At 51.3% G+C, this 19,613-nt stretch overlaps 1 protein-coding gene across 1 annotated transcript; it reads left to right on the forward strand.

Annotated features, from left to right (window-relative positions):
• The first annotated feature begins 4,831 nt into the window (after positions 1-4,831).
• EFHD1 (EF-hand domain family member D1) lies at positions 4,832-19,259 on the forward strand. The gene is made up of 4 exons (XM_054166588.1): positions 4,832-5,148; positions 12,631-12,778; positions 17,608-17,742; positions 18,862-19,259. The coding sequence occupies exons 1-4, from the start codon at positions 4,856-4,858 to the stop codon at positions 18,994-18,996; spliced, it is 711 nt and encodes a 236-aa protein (XP_054022563.1). The 5' UTR covers positions 4,832-4,855; the 3' UTR covers positions 18,997-19,259.
• Positions 19,260-19,613: the final 354 nt, after the last annotated feature.

The following is a 19,613-nucleotide window of genomic DNA, read 5'->3' on the forward strand; positions in this document are numbered from 1 at the left end:
ACCTCAACACCCACCCGCCACTCACGCGCGCCTCGCACCTCCGCACCCACCGCACCCGCATGCCGCATCGACCCTCTCACACCACACGCACGGCCCTGCACAACACCCCGCCCACGACGCACCCCCTGCACCCCTCACCCCACGCCACACCGCGACACCCTCAGCGACCGACCAGCACGACAACCCTCAACACAACACCCCAAGGGCCCCGCCGACACACTCCTGGCCCAGGGATCACCTGCCAGAACAACACTCCACAAAACCACAACACCCGCACGCCCCGGCCGCCCACCCTCACCTGCGACGCCCCACAGGCAGACCCCAAAGCACCAGGGAAACCCCACACACCTGACACCTCCGCAATACCTACCTGTTCTTAAGGTAGGATGTGTGTGATGGCAAGGGTCTGCCGCTTATCCAGTGATTCTCTTGTCACATTTCTGAGATTGAGGGCATGCTCTCCTGAAAGTCATCATGCCTCTGTCATGGCTTCCGCAGGTTTATGCCTCTCCCTGACACCCCTCTGGTCTTCTTCTGACCTGTTTGCAATAACTTCTCGACAGTGATAGTTTGTATTGCCAGTAATATCCCCACAAGGGGGATGACCTGTAGGATATGGAGGCTGTAAAATTGGCAAAATTGGTCAAAGCCTTTTTCCAATTCATAATTTGATTCGAACTCAGAGAAAGTTGTTATCTTTTCCAACTTCCCTGCTTTCAGTAGGGTCATCTCAACGTATATTGTGGTGCCCATGGCCACATTGAGCCTGATTCTGAATGTGTCCCGGTATGGCTGCTCGAAATCTTGTCTGTGTAGGTCGTTCTTACATTTTACCACTGTCATTGTAAAGAACTTTGTCCTTATGACCAACCTAAATTTACCCTGTTGCAGTTTGAAACCTCTGTCTTTCGGCCTAGTGCTGCAAGGCTTTCTAAATAGCCTTTCTCCAGCCTCGCTGTAGGTACTCCTCAGATATTGAAAGGTAGCTTGATTTTTTTAATTCAGTTTTTAGAACTGAAATTTAGCGGCTCACCAGCTAACAACCCTGGATATTATACCATGCAGTTTAATGATGGAGGCTGAGGTGTTGGTATCTCTTTCTTTTTGTTACCACTGTCCTTTGTTTTCCTTCTTTCCTCTTCCTAATCTTACCTAATTTCCTGATAGATTGAAGAACACATTCTTTACTGTTTTGCTTTTGCTGTCTGTCAATAAAGAGTTCAATTTTGTTCAACAGTCCCTTGGTGTGAGATTACCTCTGTTTGTCCACGAGGGTCACAGAACCTGGTGCAGCTTTGCAAGCCCAAGTTTGAGTCTCAGGTCTTATTACCACTCTATAGCAAACACCTGACCATGCGATGGGACCCTCTCCCCTCACCCCTGATACCCCTTAGCCACACCTATCTCAACACCACCACCCACCACAACACCTGCACATAAATGCCACAATACTGCTGTCCCCTCAGATACTATTAGCCCAACTGTGGAACTTGCACCATGCTCCTCTCCTACACTACAGCTCCACCAACACACACAGAAGAGTGCCACACAGGCACACATTACTGACACCCCATAGCCAGCACCCACAAACACAACAGACACCCCACGACTGAGCAACAAAACCTCCCACACACGACCCGCCCTGCAAAACCCACCCTACGGTCACTCGTGCACACGTGCACCCCACACACTCACTGCGCACCTCACGTGCATTACCTCACCGACAGCTCCACACAGCGCTGGGTCCGCGGTGTGCGGGGCGCTGCTTTCACGGGGTTAATCTCATACAAGGTGGGAGGAGCCCTGCCCAGGACAGGCAGCTGGACTAGCCAATGGGCGATTCCATACCACCGACATGGTACCGCCATAGGAATTCCCTGGCGCCAAGTTTTGGCGCGATCTATAAAGCATCGTGTGGCTCGGTGGAGTATGTTGTAATTTATAGTACTACTATAGGTTTACATTGCCCCTTTTTTTTTTAACTAGAGTTGTTATTCCTTTTCTGTTGTTCTATTGAAGTCTCCATACTTCTTCAAACCACAGAGTTCATTAAGGCAGGGCAAGTTGGGTCCTGGGCAGGGAACCTATCATGGTATAGCTGTTCGCATAAACACCCCATTATGACTAGCCCAGAGGCTCCATGCATCCTTGGCATAGGCTACCTCAGTAGAAAGTATTTCAAGGACCCAAAAGAGTAACAGTGGGCCTATGGTATAGCTGCTCTGGACATGGAGGGAAATAAATGTCCATCTTGCCTGATCTCTCAGAGGACCCTTCTGTGGTGGGATTGATGAAGGTTCAAAAACAGCACGTGCCAGTTAGTACAACAACAGTGTACAGGAGCAATATCACACTAACCAAGACTGATTCCTGTCCATAAATTGTCAGTTGGAGAGCTAAAGGGTGATCAATAAAACCCACTCACTGTTCAACAGGCCCATATGGCCAGTGCAGAAATATAATGGAGAACAGACATTTACAGTAGGCTACTGTGGCCTAAATGGAAGTATACCAGTGATGAGTGCTGCTGTGCCAGACATGCTAGTTCTTCAATATCAGCTGGAGTCAAAGGCAGGCAAGTTGTACACCACAACTGATATCACTAACATATTTCTTCTCTGTTCCTATAGCACCAGAGTGCAGGCCAGTTGTCTTTAATTTGGAGGGATATCCAGTAGGACTGTAACTGACTGCCCCAGTAACAGAAACACAGTCCCACCATTTGCCATGGTCAATTCAGACTGCCTCTTGCGGCACCCACACAATACTCCAGTCCAGAGTACAGTCCTAGCATGCACGAAGTGAGGCACCAGGCAACAACACAGAAACACACCATGAAAACCACCTGCACATACCCCAGAATACAAGTATCCCGCACATACAGCTGACCCACAACCCTGCATTGGCCCTCTCACCACAAAAACACCACTCTCCAAACTGCTCTACAAGCACACAGAAAGAGACAATGAGCAACAGTGATATGCACCTGCCACCCTCCACCCACCTACATCAACATCTGCAGACTCTCATTCACAGCTTCCCTTCTGCAACATGTGCTATAGATGTACTATACCTTATACATTCTATAATTTTTCTTACACCATTACTTAGATTTGTGCCCTGTAGTTTTCCCCAGCAGTGTACTTCAATGTGTATATCCAGTTGCCCTGCATACTTAACACCATCTCTGAAACAGATCCCTACAGTCATACTTCTGGTTCTTGCCCTATCTCCTACCATACCAGTTCCACTTTGCAGGTGACTTGCTTTCCTCCGGTTATTTACCATCCCCCTCAAGTTTATTTCCAGCAGATGGCAGCCTGGCTGTGTTGTTGCAGACCCGACTCTGCTCAGGTCTCTGGACACCTTGCAGCCAGAACAAGTACCTGTGGGCTCAGGGTGGTCTGTGGCCCAGCAGCAAGCCGTCAGCCCTCCTCCCCATGCGCCTCAGATGAAGGTGGCCATTCTCCACCATAGAGGCGGCATTGTCAGAGGGCAAAGCGGTGTGGGGCACAGCACATACCATCCCTTCACTCAGCAGCTGTGTTTTCAGGTGGTCTTTGTGTGAAACACCTGCAGTGGCTTTCCCATGCTGCACACTGTAGTGACCTTGCAGCCATCTTGACCCTCGGCACCAGGCAGAGTTGCTGCAGTCTCAGCACTCACTTTGTGAGAGTTTAATGTGAAGAAACGTGCCTAAGAGTCAGCTGAATGCCACTTCATCATGGTAGGGTCAGAGAGCTGCTTATCACCCACTTGGAGGTGCGAAATGGCCGTGTAACAGCCGCTGGGACAGGTTCCCCATGACACAGGACACAGAAGCCATAAGCAGACAGTGTGGCTGAGCTGGTGCTTTCTTCTCCCCCTCCTTCCCAGTGGGTAAATCTCATCAGCAGCCACCCTAAACTGCCCCACGACAGCCCTAATCCCATCTCGGAGGATGACATCAACGTCTTGTCAGTCGGGCTGGGGACAGACAGGGGCGAGAAGGACAGCGCTGGCCCCCACTGAGCACGGGGAACAACACGGGTGGCGCTGGGCACTGGCGCGGGAAAAAGGAGCAGGGTGGCGGGAAGGGGCTGCCCCTCCTAGATGCTCTCTGGAGAAGGAGGGGGAGACCCGAGCTGAGCTGAGCTTTGTCCTGGGTTAATTTTAGCCCAAGGAGATAAGAGAAGGAAGACGCAAGACGGCCTTTAAGGGGTCCCTCTGTCCCAACCCAGGGCAAGCTGGGCCTCCTACCCTGCAGTTGTGGGGGCGGGCTGCGAGCTGCCAGGGAAGCGGCGGGGCCGGGCTGTCCCCGGGCTGGGTCGGGGGCTCGTCTTACCCCACGGAGCTGGATGCTGGCTGCGGGCAGCGGCGATGGGAAACACATGGGCTGTGCACTCCGGGACCAGCGCTGTGGAGAGCAGTGGGATCCCGAGGGGTACGGGCACCTTGCCTGTGGGGTAGTGACCATGGGGTTGTACCTGAGTAGGGGTAGGTGCCTGGGGAGGTGAGTGCCTGGGGAGGTGAGTGCCTGGGGAGGTGAGTGCCTGTGTTGGTGTACCGGCGTGTGGCCGATTCTTGCGCGGGAAAACGAGTGGGTTACTTATGAGGTGTCACCCGGCCATGACTCTACATGCGGGGGTATCCCGGGAGCAACACCCTCACCCCACAGCGCTACCAAACAAGCCTTCTTCCTCTCCCAAAACCCCTCCAGGCCTCCTTAAGCGCCTGCTCCCGTCACGGCCTCGTCCCGCCCCGTCCCGCCCCGCTCCGCCCCGCTCCCTCCAAGTGAAGGAATAAAGTTGCAGACTGAGGCGGGCGGCCCTGACTTGAGGGGGGTGGGAGGGTAGTGGCTGGAGGGTGCCGGGATATGGCTTCAGAGGAGCTAGCGCAGAAGCTGCAGCGGCGGCTACAGTTGGAGGAGAGTGGGGCGGCGGGTGAAGTGGCGGACAAGGGTGAGGTGGTGCCTGAGGTGACAGCCGAGGTGGAGCGGGGCTCCCTTACGGCCCGGGCGGGTGCGGAGCTGAGCGCCAAGCTGTGCCGACGGCAGGATATCAACGAGGGGGCGGCGCAGCCTCGCCGGGCCGCTGTCTTCAACCCATACACCGAATTCAAGGAGTTCAGCCGACGGCAGATCAAGGACATGGAGCGCATGTTCCGCTTGTGAGTAGGGCAGGGAGCGAGGGGATCCCGCCTGCCCCGACCCGCCGCGTTCGGCCTGTTTCCCTCCCTGCAGAACTTCCCAGCGCTTTTCCCGGGGGGGACATCTGGAGAGCGGCTGCCTTGCCTTTGGCGGGCTGTCCGCAATGCTCCCTGGTTTTGCGGTCGGGCTGGAAGAAGCTGCGGCCGGCTTCCCAGCGCCATCTGAGCGCCACATTTGTCCTTGTGTTCCGGGCTAGGCTCGTGCCCGGGGCTCGAGCTCGGGGCCGTGCGTGCCTGACGGCTTCTGCTCTGCTCTGCCTGGCTTCAGAATGGGGGCTGGTGGCGGCGGCGGCACGCAGGAGCTGTGACTTTGCGGGGTGCTGCAGGTGGGACAGGGGCTGAGAGAGCACGGGCACTGGTGTCCTACATCCTGGGCCGCCTGTTGGGTCCGTGTTCCAGGGCCTTCTAGCAACCCTGAATGTCTTCCTTCAGCGACTGCGACCCCGACTATCTCCAGAGGTTTTGTTGGCTCTGCCCAGCAGTGCTGTAGTTCCACCCATGGTTCCGTTCGCCAGGCTTGATTCTCCCTCCCATGCACCCAAACAAAGCTCGAGCACGGCTTCCCTCTTGTTTCCTGGGGCCTGGGTTGGAGATCCCTTTTTGGCAGAAGGCTTTTATGAAAGTCAAGCTGTTGATGGCAATATGAAGAGCTGCTTTTGTAAAGCCCAAAGACTTGGCCCTTTTGGAGCCATGATTCGGCCAGTGTCTTTCCCTAACAAGACCTTTCCTGGCTCTTGCACTTGGGCTGTGCTTGGGTAGCTTTGGTTAGTTGTTCTCAGCTCTAGCACCACAAAACCCTGAGCTCCTGGGAGCTGGTGTCCCCAAGGAGAGAGGGGGCAGGCAGGCAGGCAGTTGCAGGTGCCAGCCAGCCGCAGGCAGGGCTGCCATACTGGAGTTGCTGCCAGGCACAAGAAGGCAGAGGTTCCGCGTGGGCTGCAAGGTGTAAAGACCTACTTCAGCTTATAGGGATGACCGCAGTAGGATTCATAACTTGTTAGGTCTTTGTCCTCCTGTCTTAAAGCTGTCCTGGGTACCTTGGAGATCATTATGAGGCGACCAGGAGCCTGGTTGAATGCTCCCAGCTCCTGATGTTGTGAGGTGTTGCTGGCCCCAGCCAGGGCTATTGCTGCAAGAGACCAGGCAGTGGCCTTTTGTGAGCCTACTGGAGCTCTTTGTTGTATGGGCAGCATTGCATTAGCAGCTGGGTGTGAGAAGGGAGTTGGTCTGGGTTAGACTGCTGTTCTGCTTGGTCCTGTGCCCCCTTTGATATGATGGTTAGATAGGATCCCACTTTGCAGAGGACTGAGACATGGCACTGCAAGGGCAGGAGGACAAATGATGCTGGCAGCTGCAGCACCCAAAGGCTTCAGGCGGGAGCCTCAAGCAGGCAGTGGCACTGCCTCAATAGGGACAAGTAAAGGAATGGCGGTGGTTTGGGGAATAAAAAGTGGAAGAGCTGAATTGCAGCCGAATTTTTCAACAATGAGCTCATTAAACGCCGGCCTTGTAAGCGGGAAAACCTCGGCTTTGCAGTTGAATGCTAATCAGCAGGTCAATGTAGCTGGAAAACATTGCGTGCCCTGTGAGGACTGTTGCAGCTGAGTACTGGCCAGCCATGCCAAAAGGGGAAGGAGTGGGGCTGTGTGCTCCCTGGACAGGCAGATGGAAAACCCTGTCCTGTTTTTCAGTCTGTTACAGGCACCTGACGTTTGCAGTGGCACAGGATCTGGTCTTTGCTCCATCTGCTGCTAGTGACCTGTTTCAAGTATTGGCCAACACCACGTGCTCCAGGAGGAGAGGAAATGTTCCCCTTAATTCCTGCCAGTCAGGGCTTGAGTTAATGTGATTAAGGCTTTTATTCTCTGTATGGCTTATTTGCCCTAGCTACCACAACCCAGGGTCTTTCTTACTAATGGGAAAAAAATGAGCCTTTGACAGACAGGGATGTATCTCCTTGTTCCCATAGGATGCCAGGTTTCCACTCAGAGTTCCTGTCTAAAAGTGCTTCTTATCAGTTTGGTGGACTTGTAAATCTGTAATTCAGACCAAACTCGAGCTGGTGGGATTTGGGTGTAGTGTTGGCTGAGTCAGAGTGTTCCCACCAGGAAAAGGGAGTTGCCGGCGATAGCAGCTGCTGCTCTGGCATCTGTCAGTGTGTTCCGTGGTGTGGCTGTGACTGTTCCGTGCAAGGGTGGAAGCAAAGGGCTGATCTGAACACGGAGCTTCCCAAAATCCAGTGCTTCGTGCAGGTGCTGCTGGCTGCACCAAGAACATCCTTCCAAAGCAGAAATGATGCCCCTTGCTCTCACTGCCCTAGTTGGGCTGACTTTTACCCATCTTGTTCAACCCTCCTCTTGGTAATATCCCCCCCATTTTGGTCCTGTTTCCCTGAAGATGGGGTGCAGGTGTCTGTTGAGAGTGGTAGGCTTGTGTGGGACCACACAGAGGCTACTAGGTGCAGGCATGGTTTGGGTATTTTGGCAGAAGGACCAGAAGGTCTGCAATTCAGGCTAATTATAATGTGACCTAATTAGTTGCCTGTTCTGACTGTTCAAAGGACCATGATAACCTCCCTTCCCTAAGTCTTGTGAGCAAACTAGGGAGTTCTGGAGTCTCACAGTTCCCCTTAGTGCCATCTTGTCCAGGGAAATGGTAGGCAAAGGTATGAAAGCCAGGCTGTGAAGCTGTGCCTAGCAGGAGTGACCTTTCTGAGGGATGTAGTGGGGAGGAAAACCTCTGAGGGTGTGGGCAGTAGGGAAATTCCAGCTTTGCTATTGCTTTTTTATTTAGGGAATTTCATGTGTTGCTCATGTGTTTCATGAGTGCCTTCTACCTGCGATGTCACCTTACTCTTAAGCCACTTGGGAGCCCTTCACTGGGTGCCCCTATACCAAGGGGCACGTCTGATATGTTGCAGCAGACTTGCTTACTCCAGGACTGCCATGTTGCTGATGACAGCTGGTCACAGAGCAGAGACTCTGGGGTTCCAGCAGCCATGGATGTCATTCATATAGGAACTCAGCCACGCAGCCCAAGCCCTGCAGGCTTTACTGCCTCTGGGTCTTGCCCAGAATGTCAGAAGAGATCTTGCTGGAAGAGACTTTTGTCTCACCTTCATGTCCCTCCAAGGGCAGGAGAGTTCCTGCTGCCTGGGCTGAGGTGGACAGCTGTAAACAGCTGAGGAGCCTGTTCCTGTCCCCACTTCAGTATGGAGGAATTGTTTCCAAACCTCTAGGCAACAAACCAGAGTATTTCAGTTGAAGGGGACTTACAACATCTACTTCAGCTGCCTGACCATTTTAGAGCTGACTTAAAGCATGTTAAGGACATTGTGCAAATGCTTCTTGAAACACTGATAGGCCTGGGACATGAACTGCACCTTCAAGAAGGCTGTTCCAGTGCATGACCACCCTCTTGATAAAGAAATGCTTCCTAATGTCCAGCCTAAACCTCTGCTGGCATGGCTTTGAACCATGGGTGTTATCACTAGGTATTGGGGAGAAGAGAGCAACACCTCTCCACATAAGGTAAAATGCAACACTTAGAGGGAATAAATGACTACTTAGTAATAGTCTAGTAAATATTTAAAAATTCTGCTTCAGCACCATTTCTCTGCTTTATTTCAAAGATTGTATTAGGTCATTAGAGCATGCAGGAACTGCAGATCGAAGTACAGGTCCCTGTAGCATATGGAGCAAGCTCAGGTCAAGCTCAGGTCCAGTGAACACATACAGGGAGGGCAGGTTGTCTTTCCAGCCTTTCTCAAGAAGCTTGAATGTTTGGAAACTGCTCTTTGGTCCTTCAGGGATTGAGATTTCTTCAACAGTCCTTTGCCTTTTTTTTTTTTCCTCCCAGTGGGGATTTTCAGGCAGCTGGGGGGTGACTGCAGTCAGTATAGGTGATGCAGTCCTCAGCATCTCTGTTCTCCTCCATTCTGATCCCTCTTCCTTCTGTGGTGTTAACCCCCCAGCTATACTGTTTAATAATGATTGTACTTGGGCAGTAATTGTGCTTAACACACTTCTTGCTCTTAAGCAAGTTTGTTCAGCAAGTATTGCCTCTGTCCTCCCTCCTTGTTTTCACTGCTGATTTCTTCCCCCCAGTGCTCTGGCAGCCAGGCATGCTCTGCAGCCTGGGTGGAAGCAAGCCAGCGTGGGAATCTGGGTGCATCCTTGTTGCAGCAGATTTTGGCAGCCACTGTCTGTCTCATCTGCTGCCAGGAACGCTGCTGCGGCAGCACTGTGAAGCCTTATTGTGCTGCGGTGCCTGTAGGTGCCTGTGGCATCCAAGCTGTCGCAGGTGGGGACTTGGAGTTGTCTGTGTTGTGAGATGTTTTTGGCCATCAGCATGAGAGTCCCTCTGTCCATAATGCCTGTGCATCACTGTGGCTTGGTTTGGCTTGCGGCCCAGAGAGCTCTGAGCCTGAAGGAATCAAATCTCTGGTGTCACAGCAGGACAATGGGTGATGGGAGGGCTGGCAATGCACCCAAGTGCTGCGTGCTCTTGCTGTGCCACTCCTGGAGTATGTGATGAGACAACTCCTCCTTGGGAGGTATTTAGGAAGTGAACTTGCCCTGGTGCCCTCCTTCAGCTCTGGCTGTGCAGGCTGCCTGCTGTCCATCACCACCAGGACAGGGCTGCTGTTCAGGCAGTGAAATTGGGGTGAGCAGTATCTGGGGCTGGCTGGAGCCCTGGGGCCTGAAAGACATCTTCCAAAAGAGAGACAGTGGGATTTTGGTAGAGTTGAAGGTATGCCAGGAGCATCAGCCAACCAACAAGGTGCAGGCTGTGCTGAGTGCCTGCAGGAGGACAGTAAGGGTTGAATTACACCATCTCTCATGTCCTATAAATACTCCTCTCCCTAAACAGTCTGGCTGCTGGCTTCTGTGGCAGCCATGGCTTTACCCGGATCCTAAAATACTTGGGCTGTTTTAGGAGGCAAGGGGGATGGGAAGGAAATGCAGCAGTTTGCAGGGTGCTGTTGTTCTCTGCCACTGAGCATCCAGGGACTTTGGCGTCCCTCTGTCTGGCTGTCTTGACTGCAAGACCTGATTTTGGAGTGCATCTCAGTGCCAGCTGTACCCTGCCCGGCATACTCAACACCAATTGTGTGGCTGGTACAGTGTACTGCTCTTCCACCACAGCCACTGCTGGCAAGACTCCATCTCTGACAATCCTGGCTTTGTGCTGCCTCTCTGTAGGGATGACAAGCCCTGGAGCTGTGCCCCATGCTTAACCCTTTTTGGGTGGCATGTTTGCCCCTGGGCTTATTGCCAGGAATAGTGTTTGCCTGTAGGGCAGTGTCTGTAGCAGGAGAGGAAGATGAACACAAGAGGCGTGGGCTGGGCATGTGCTCTCCTTCTGCCCTCATCTCCAAGGGGAACTTGGGAGCGCGCTCACCCCAGATAGGCAGCCCTTGGTGGAGGCCTTGGTGTAGTTCTGCTTCTGCACTCAGCAGGGCAGCGTGATCTTGATGGGGCACAAAGAAACCCCACCCAATCCCAAGTGCCTCCTTGCCGCTATACACTTCACTGCTTTAGCTGATCAAAGGCGCTGGCTCTCCAGCTGCCTTATTCCAGAGGAACGGCTCCACACCCTGTCTCCCAAACTTAAAGGAAAAGCAAATTGATAATTAAATATTGTACTTTATTACACTTCTGCATTGTAGAGCTGGGCTGAGTAATGCTGTGAAGGTGTGTCTTTGGTAACTGACTCCTTCCTTGCTGCAACGAACCTGATGCCTTTCCTCCCTGTGATGTTAGGTCTGTGACCTGGTTTCTCCTCCAGTGGAGGTGGTTTTTTTCCCTAGTTTTCCAGAAAGCTGTTCATCCTGGTGGGATTGCTGGGTGCAGAGCATGCAGGCATATTGATTGCAGGGCCTGCGTGTCAGCCTGGTGGTGACTTCCCTCTCACTTAGGATCTTTTGGGCCTGGGACTCTTGGAAACAAAGAGACATGGAGTAGAAGGATGGTTTTGGGGGTGGTGAGGCTCTGGAAAGCTGTGAAGGCCACCTTAGTTTGGGATGAAAGCACCCTGTGCCTGTGCTCATGAGGGCAGAAGCAGAGCTCTTGGTTGCAGCCCTGCCTAGTGCTGCCCACACCTGTGAGCAGCTCAGGGCCAGTGGTTTTGTGCTTCCCTCTCCCACAGCTTCCTTTGTGGCTGTGAGGTTTCTCAGCTGAAAAAGGCTTTCTTCCAGGGTAACCACAACTGTGCAGGTCTTGGTCTGGGATGGTTGCAGCCCTCATTTCTTCGGAAGAGAGCTAACAATCAGTGAAAGATGATGAGTGGGAGGACTTGACTGACCCCACCAATGAGAAAGCTTCAGTGCTGTGCCTACTCTTTCCTTTCTGAATGGTTGAAAGGATTTAACTGTGTTGAGACTGAGATGGTGGTGAAGGGGAAGTGTCAGGCTGTACACCAGGGATGAGCCCAGCCTGGCAGACCCTGCCTTGTCCCCCTATGAGCCCCCAGCTCAGTGCTGGACCCTGGTGGCAGGATCAGGATGACAGGGAACTGTGACAGGCTGCCTGATAGAGCAATCATCTGTCGAGCCTTTGGAATCTGAAACTTAATGATGGCCCTGGTGGGTTGCCGAGTAGGCCAGATGCTTTACTCACACCCACAGCAGGTGTCAGGAGAGGAACTGGTGCCTGGTCCCAGGCTGAACACAGCAGATCATTGCCTTCCCATCCCTAATACACTCTGCCCCTTTCACAAGTGCTCTCTCCTCCTGGAAAGAGTCCTTTGTTCTCTTTTGGTAGCATAATCCCATTCCAGTCTTGTTCATAGGGGTGGGCCTGGCCCCATAGTGTAACCTGCAGCAGTGACCAGTATTGCTGTGCTCCCTCAGGACTGTTGTTCTGCTCTGCTTGGGGATACTGAATAAACAGCTGCCCTGAAGCATGGTGCTAGTGAAGTACAAAACCATTTTGGAGAGGAAATATTTTAATGGTTAGAGCAGGTAAGTTTTGCTTAGAAAGGAAGATAGCTGCTTTCTGCTGGGAGGTTCTGGTTGGTGTCTGCTCCCTGTTCCTCTTTGAAAGGAGCAGGAGACCTTAGAAAGGCAGCAGCTTGCTCCAGCATGCCTTTATCTCTCTGTGTTGGTGCATGGTGTAAGCTGTGTGCAAGTAACCTTTGTGCTGGACATGCAAGTGGGTGAGATGGAAATCCCACTGAGTTAAGCTGAGTTCTTCCATATGCTTTCTGTGTGGGTGGTTTGGTCTGAGCTCCCCTAAGCACTTCTCTCTTTGGTGAGATAGCTCTGAAAGCTCCCAGCTACTTCTCTGATCTTAATATATCTCAGTATTGGCTGTGTCTTGCAGCTTCCCCTCTGCCATGAGCTTTGAATGAACCAGTGACTTCATCTGTTTGCATGGTTCCTCTTCTGGGCAAACGGATGTGAGGGATGATGAGGACTGACTCTCTCTCCTTTGCACCCTACAGGTATGACTCAGGACGGGATGGGTACATTGACTTGATGGAGCTGAAGCTGATGATGGAGAAACTGGGAGCTCCACAGACCCACCTGGGACTGAAGAACATGATTAAGGAGGTGGATGAGGACTTTGATGGGAAGCTCAGCTTCCGTGAGGTGAGGGTGGCTGCAGATGCAGACAAGGGATGTGGCTGTGGGATAGAGGGATAAGGCAAACAGACTCTGTATTCTGGCTGTAGGTAGCCCTGTTCCCTCTGAGTTTCTCCAGCTGTGGGGTGCAGAGGAGAAACAGATGAGCTTCCTCATGCCATGGGGAGGTCAAGTTGCCTCTGTCACTTATCTCCATGTGGCAGCAATAGTATCTGATGCCAAAGCTCTCCAACTCGCTTGCTTTGAGAGCACATTTGAGCCCTGTTGCAGGTGCCTAGGAGTGCTCACAGAGCTCCCTGCTGTAGCTGGAGGTGGCATGTCCCTTCAGTCACTATGTCTTATTGCTGGACTCCTGTGATACAGTGGCTCATTTTAGGTGCAGAAGAAGGGCTGGTCTCAGGACAGAGGAGGCTCTCTTCCAGTTTACATTGGACCCTCTCTGCATCACACAGTCACCAGCCATGGCAAGCTTCACAAGAGATGGTCACTTCTGTGCCACAAGATACAAACACAGCGATCAGCAGTTCAGTACTGCATGCAGGCTCAGCAGGGACCCACAGGGAATGGCTCTATCTGTTGCCACCACTGAGACCACAGTGGGTAATGTGGGCAGATGAGGAACTGCTGCTGGGTAGAGGAAGAGGGGGAATAGAGTACCCAACTCATCTCATCAGGAAGAGGGAGCTCAGATACCAGAACCACTTGTTGCATCATCTCCTCCTCCCAGACTTTGCTGTCTCCTCAGAAGCACCTATTGCACTGTGACATTCCAAAGTAACCACCAGCCCCTTAGGCAGCAGAAGGAGCCAGCACTGCTGATGTCCTGCATGACTTGTGAGGGTTGTGCTGCTGTCATGCTTCCTTTCACTGCAGGGGATGGCTGAGGATGGGCCATGAGCAGCTGGGTTCTTTGTGCTCTCACTATGCGTCTTCCACAGTAGGAGTTTGGTTATGGAGAGAGGTGCACACACAGCTTGGGACATAGAGTTCTTTATTCAAGTGCTGAGACCTTTGGCAGTGCCTGGGAGGGAGGATGGAGGATGGGCTAGGGCCCATGATCTGTTGCTCAGGCTGTGAGTGGTGACTGGCAGGTCACAGAGCTGCTGCACCATCTTTGTCCTGGTATGTCACACCATTTCCCAATGCTTGTGTCCTGAAGGGTTTTGTTGCATTTATGTTGCTGTAAGAGCACAGCAGTAGAAGACAGAGGCTTAAGACTGTTGGGTTACGTGGAACAGTCCTTAGGGAGAAGGGGAAGGACATGCAAATCACACCAGCAAAGTTCTAAGAGGGATGGGCAGGAAAGATGTGCCTGATCAGAGGTAGAAAAGAATCCAGTGCAGCAGGAGGAGCACTGTGCCCTTGGCCTCAGGTCAGTCTGATTGCCACGATACATCTTGGGCTGGAGGAATCCTCTATCTCTGCATGTCTCCTGGGCCACCCTTCACTCTGGAGACAGCCTCTGGGCTTGCTGCAGGGGCTCTCCTGTGAAAGAGAATTGCCTTAACCTTCAAGGCTCTGGAAGATGCTGTAGTGTCCTGGCACCAGTGGCATGGCACAAGATGGTAGAGCAGCTCCTCTTCTGCAGCCACCTGTTTGGAGAACAGCTCCCTGTCACTGTCATGGGCTGCTTATGCTGCCAGCCCTTGGCGCACACATGTGGCAGCTGGTGCTGTTGTAGCTTCTCACCAGACACAAAATGATGGTCAAGCAAACAAACTTGAGTGGCACATGGGTTGGAATGAGGGAGCAACACTGGCAGAGCTCTGGGACAAATTACATGGCAGCTTTGGCACATATCCAAAGCTTCCTGTGGTAGAGAGGAGAAGAATGCTCCTTGCTGTGTTGCATATGCACCACATCCAGCTGCTGTGTTTGGGCAGAGGACTGACAGGGACACAGATTACCTAGTGGGTGAGGAGGCCTGACCTAGCCTGTAAGCCTGCCATGCTCTGTTTCCTGTTGGTGATGATAGGCAAGATCGTGGAGGGTGACTAAGTTGACTTGGGGCACCCTGCCAATACAAAGTGAAGCTCTGGTTTAAATGAGTGTCCGAGCTTGGCAGGATGTAATTTGAGCACTGGAGTGCTCCTGTCTGCTGCTCTGGAGAGTAAGGACGCCTGACATACCTGCCTGAAGACATGTTTCTTGTGGCCTGGCCAGAGCACTGGTAAGAACCTCTTTCACTTGAAATAGGTCATCTTTTGCTGCTGCTTTGAGTGCTTCTGTGTCCTCCCATCCCAGGGAAGCTGTTGACTGGAAAACAGGCATGTATGCCTGAGTTGGTGCTGCTGAACTGTTAGCCCTGTTAGGAAAGCTGCCTTCCACCACTGAACTTTGAGCATCCATCAATACATCAACAATTAACTGCACAAGACTCACTCTGACTCAGGCAAAAAAAATAAATGTCTTAAAGAGATTAGAGTGAGGACCTCTGACCATCTAGTTCTGTGATTACAACAGGAAACCAGAGTTAATTGCTATAATAGTAATGTCAGATTGTAGTTGCTATCTGGAACCCTCAAAAATCCACCCACTGTCCCCAACACCTGCCTCAGCTTAAATGGTGCCCCATATTGTGTGTTTGCTAGCAAGGCTGGTACAAATCCCACAGCCTTGGGTGGCACTGCTTTTCTGGCAAGCCTTTGCAAGGCTGCAGGTCCTGGTCTGTCTTGGTACCTTCCCTCACATACTTGAGGCCAGTGTGGTGCCTGGTGAGGCTGCATCATAAGACCTGGCCCTGTGGAATAGGTCTTGCATCATGAAGGATGTGAGAGCAGATACATCTCATCTCTCACAAAGTTAGTGGGATGGGAAGTGTGTGTCGTGTTGCCCTCCTTGAGAGCACTGCTTTTAAAGGTATCAACATTATTCACTTTTGCTTCTCTAGTACCATTTGCCTGAAGCTTAGCTGCATGTGATCTATTCTGGGCCAAGCGAGAGCATGAGAGCTGCTGGGAATGGGAACTGGATGCAGATTGATGATGTTCTCTGGTTAGTAAGGAATGAGGCCTCAAGGGCAAATAACCAGTGAAGTGAGCTGCAGCAGTGAGGAAGGCTTGCTCCTGAGCTCCGGTAGAAACCAGCATCATGACCTGTAGCCTCACCTCATTGGGTCCTTGAAGCTGATGTTACTCTCCTGCCCCAACTAGTGTTTCAGTCCCTGGTTTCCTTTAGGTTAACCTGCCCTTCCCAGTTGCAGCAGCCCATATTCCACCAGAGGATTGCTTCCCCATTCCTTAGTTTCAGGATGATTCATGCACACTTTTACTCATGACTGGGTGTTTCCAGTCTCGCCCCAGCCAACAGCTGTATCAGGCCTCAGGATTGGTGCTGCCTTTTCCAATGCCTTAAAGTGGGACTCCGGAGTGGAGCAGAAGGACTATGACTAATGCCAGCCTGGCTGCCAGCCCACTGTGTCCCCATGCCTGGTGGTGGAGGAGGAATGGAACTAGCCTGAGCCCAGTAGATCTGAGCAGAGGGAAAGGTTGTCTTGGGGAGGACTTGGTTTCTTTCTGAGCGGCGTATTCTGCCCATTCAGCAGAGCATCATTTAATGTCTTGCATGTGTTTTAAGGGGGAAGAGATCCCTGCCCAAGCCCAGCTTTCTGGCTGCCCTGTGCTGAGCACACAGTGTCACGAGGCTGTTGCAAGAAGCAACGCCTGATGACACTGCCCTCTGTGAGAGGGCAGCCAGCACTGCTGTCATCTCCACACCCTTCCCTGTGGGAGACCTTCCCAAACGTGTGCATGCACATTGGCTTCTGCAAGCAACCTGAAGCAGACAAGGCATTCAGAGCTGGCTTAGCACAGATTTTGGGGCTCTGCTGCCCTCCTCTGGGACAGCTGAGGCTCTCTGTGGGAAGAAAAGTCTCAAGTCTAGAAGTCTGAGGAGCACAGCACTAGAGATATTTGATGTTCCCTTGAAAATGGATTTCAGGGCAGCCTTGAGTGGTGTTTGCAGCCCTGTGCTCTGTCCTGAAGTGGTGCAGTGGCACAGCTTTGTTGCTTGTGCTTCTTTTGCACCCTGGTGATTTGTCCTTGCCTCTATTCTTTATGTACCGTTTGAAGTGCTGAGACACCTCCTAAGGTGATCAAGAATAGGAGGACCTCTCTCTCAAATGATGCCGGCAGCATGCATATCTTAACCTGGAGCTTGGTTAGCAGGTAGAAGATGTGCTTTCCTGAAGCACAATCCAGCTTTTTTTGTTTGTTTCCCTTTGAAATTCCTTGCCAATGTGTGTTCAGCTGTAGCATCTCTGGCAAGATGAAGTTTTCAAGACAAGTTGCATTGTGGACACTTGTTTAAGCTGCCTCTATTACAAGGGCAGGCATGCACTTGGGCTTTTCTCTAACTGGCACGCAGGTCCAGCAGCCTAGAGTTCAGATGAGAGTCAGGGCTTCCTTTGTTCCACTTTCATTGTCATGCAGTGTAGTCTGAGCTCCTAGAACACTGGGTGAAGATGATGGGGGGGGCTTGTGAATACACCATTAGGATATGGGGACATAAAGCATCTGAGTAAAGTATCTGAGCTCACCATGTGGTTACACTAGGTAGGTGGAGAGGTGGCCTCCTTCCTCTGGCCACGTAGCAGGTTAGACTTGGTAGAAGCTGTACTTCACCAGGGCTCTGCTCCTCAGGAAATTCTTTTCTCCTGCAAGATTCCTCCTGGTCTAACAGGGTTGTGTACTGGAGCCTGGGCACCGGAGCGCAAGTTCTGTCATGTCACTTGGTTCATATAGACTGGTTTCCTTGCTCAGAAATGTGCTGTTTGCGTTTTTCAGTTGTTAGAGCCTAAGTGACAGAACTTGAATGTTTTCTTTCTGTTTTGCTAGTTCCTGCTGATTTTCCATAAAGCTGCAGCTGGGGAACTTGAGGAGGACAGCGGCCTGTTGACTCTTGCGAAGCTCTCAGAGATAGATGTCTCCCTCGAGGGAGTCAAAGGAGCCAAGAACTTCTTTGAAGCTAAGGTATGGTGTAGCACAGAGGGATGTGAAAAAGCTCTGCACATAGGCTTTAACAGCCACCGAGACACTAACTCTGCTTGCCCTTCAATAGAAGATACTGCCAGATTTTTCCCTAGCTAAAAGGAAGTATATTTCACTCTGACAAACTCAGCTGTAGCTTTTTCCCTTCAAATTTTGTTTGACTTCTGCTACAGCCTTCCTGTGCTGATCAGGTAACACTAGAATAGCTTAATTCACCACCTCTGCACTGAATTCTACCCTGCTGGGGCTGACTGGCTGACCTGTGTCCCTATGATTGGGACCTTTGTGGGACTAGCTGGCTGACAGCTTTTAAAGACAAAAGCATCCTAGAAACTCAAGCAATAGGGACTGAGTTTCCAGTTTTGCAAAACCTTTATCAACCAGAACACTGAGTTCAGAAGTGAATGGAGCATTTTGCAGTATAGGATTTCAGGCATCACTTTCTTGACCAGCTCTCTTTAACCTTTGGAATCAGAGTTATTCTGCAGGGCTCTCGGGTTGGCAGAAAGAGCTTTCCTTCATTTGAAGCTGACAAAGCACCCTTTTGGAAAGCTCTCTTAGAGAGAAAATAATCCTGCTTGTTTATATAAGAAGTTTTTTCCCTAGAGCATAACACAGCTATTGCACTGCAGATGTACTGAGATGAAAGCTGGAAAAATAGCCAGCAAATAAACAATGTCTCTTTGATCTGCAGATTATCTGTGGTGTAGTATGATGTTCTCACACTTGGCTGTGATTCAGAACTGTTTTTTGCAGTAGTTTCTTCTGTTTTATACTCACAACTTAAGCTGTGCTGCCAGCCTACAGAAAGAATGTATGTGACCCAGTACCAATGGCACTGGTTTAGCCACTTGTTAGTGACCTATTAGCAAATGGGGATGCTTTTGCTAATGTCCAAGTCAAACAAGCTAACAGGTACTGGGTGTAAATAACTAAGCACTTGCAGTATAATTAGTACTTGACCTATCCTAGCAGGGCTTCCCAGCAACTTCTGGGAAGTGCAGCAGACAGTTTGGCATTGCCCATATGGGAGTAATTCAGGCTCTGGCTCTCCTTCTGATGCATTGCTTGATGCTCTTATTTTCTCTCCCATTCATGAAGGTTCAAGCTCTCTCTTCGGCCAGTAAGTTTGAAGCAGAGATAAAAGCTGAGCAGGATGAGCGGAAGCGAGAAGAGGAGGAAAGGAAACACCGCCGAGCAGCTTTCAGGGAGTTGCAGTCTGCATTTACCCAGTAACTGACCAGCCAATACACACTCTGAGATTGCACATGACTTGGTACGTTTCCCAGATCAGGGCTCTACCAGGAGAGAACTGCCTGGATCCTGCCTAAAATTCATTACAGCTTTGCTAGCCTTCCTGTCATGAAGATCCTCCTGAGTTTTTTAAGGGCACAACTCTTGCAGTTACTATGCATTTATAACAATGTGAATTCTAAGAGCTGTGTACATACTGTTTGCTCTGAACTGTCAGGAGCACATCACCCTGAAGCAGAAAGAGCAGGAAAGAGCAGGTAACAAATCATGGGTAAGCACTGACAAGTGTCATACTTGCCAACTTCATTCCTTTTTTTAATACACATCCTTTATCTTTTAGCCCCATATTAATTCCTTGCTTACAAGCAAGTAGTGAGGTCTTGTGTAAATCAGGGTGTACAAAGTACAGCTTGGCTTCCTGTACACTTCTACTGCTGATGGGTGTTGTCACACATCAACTACCCCTTTTCTTCCTCAAAGCCCCATGCCGGAGGCACTGTGAAAACACTGAAGAAAGATAGTTACTAGGGACATGGATCACAATTATCATTTTCTGTAGCATTTTCTGCCACCCAGCATGTTGGGGAGTGGTCCAGTTT

This window comes from Dryobates pubescens, chromosome 13, assembly GCF_014839835.1.
Source record: "Dryobates pubescens isolate bDryPub1 chromosome 13, bDryPub1.pri, whole genome shotgun sequence".
Lineage (NCBI taxonomy): Eukaryota > Metazoa > Chordata > Aves > Piciformes > Picidae > Dryobates > Dryobates pubescens.

Bases quoted from the DNA above. Each gene is read 5' to 3' on its own strand.
- EFHD1 (XM_054166588.1), top strand. From the start codon at position 4,856: ATGGCTTCAGAGGAGCTAGCGCAGAAGCTGCAGCGGCGGCTACAGTTG. The intron at 5,149-12,630 runs GTGAGTAGGGCA...TGCACCCTACAG, and splicing joins ATGGAGCGCATGTTCCGCTT to GTATGACTCAGGACGGGATG. The intron at 12,779-17,607 runs GTGAGGGTGGCT...CTGTTTTGCTAG, and splicing joins GGAAGCTCAGCTTCCGTGAG to TTCCTGCTGATTTTCCATAA.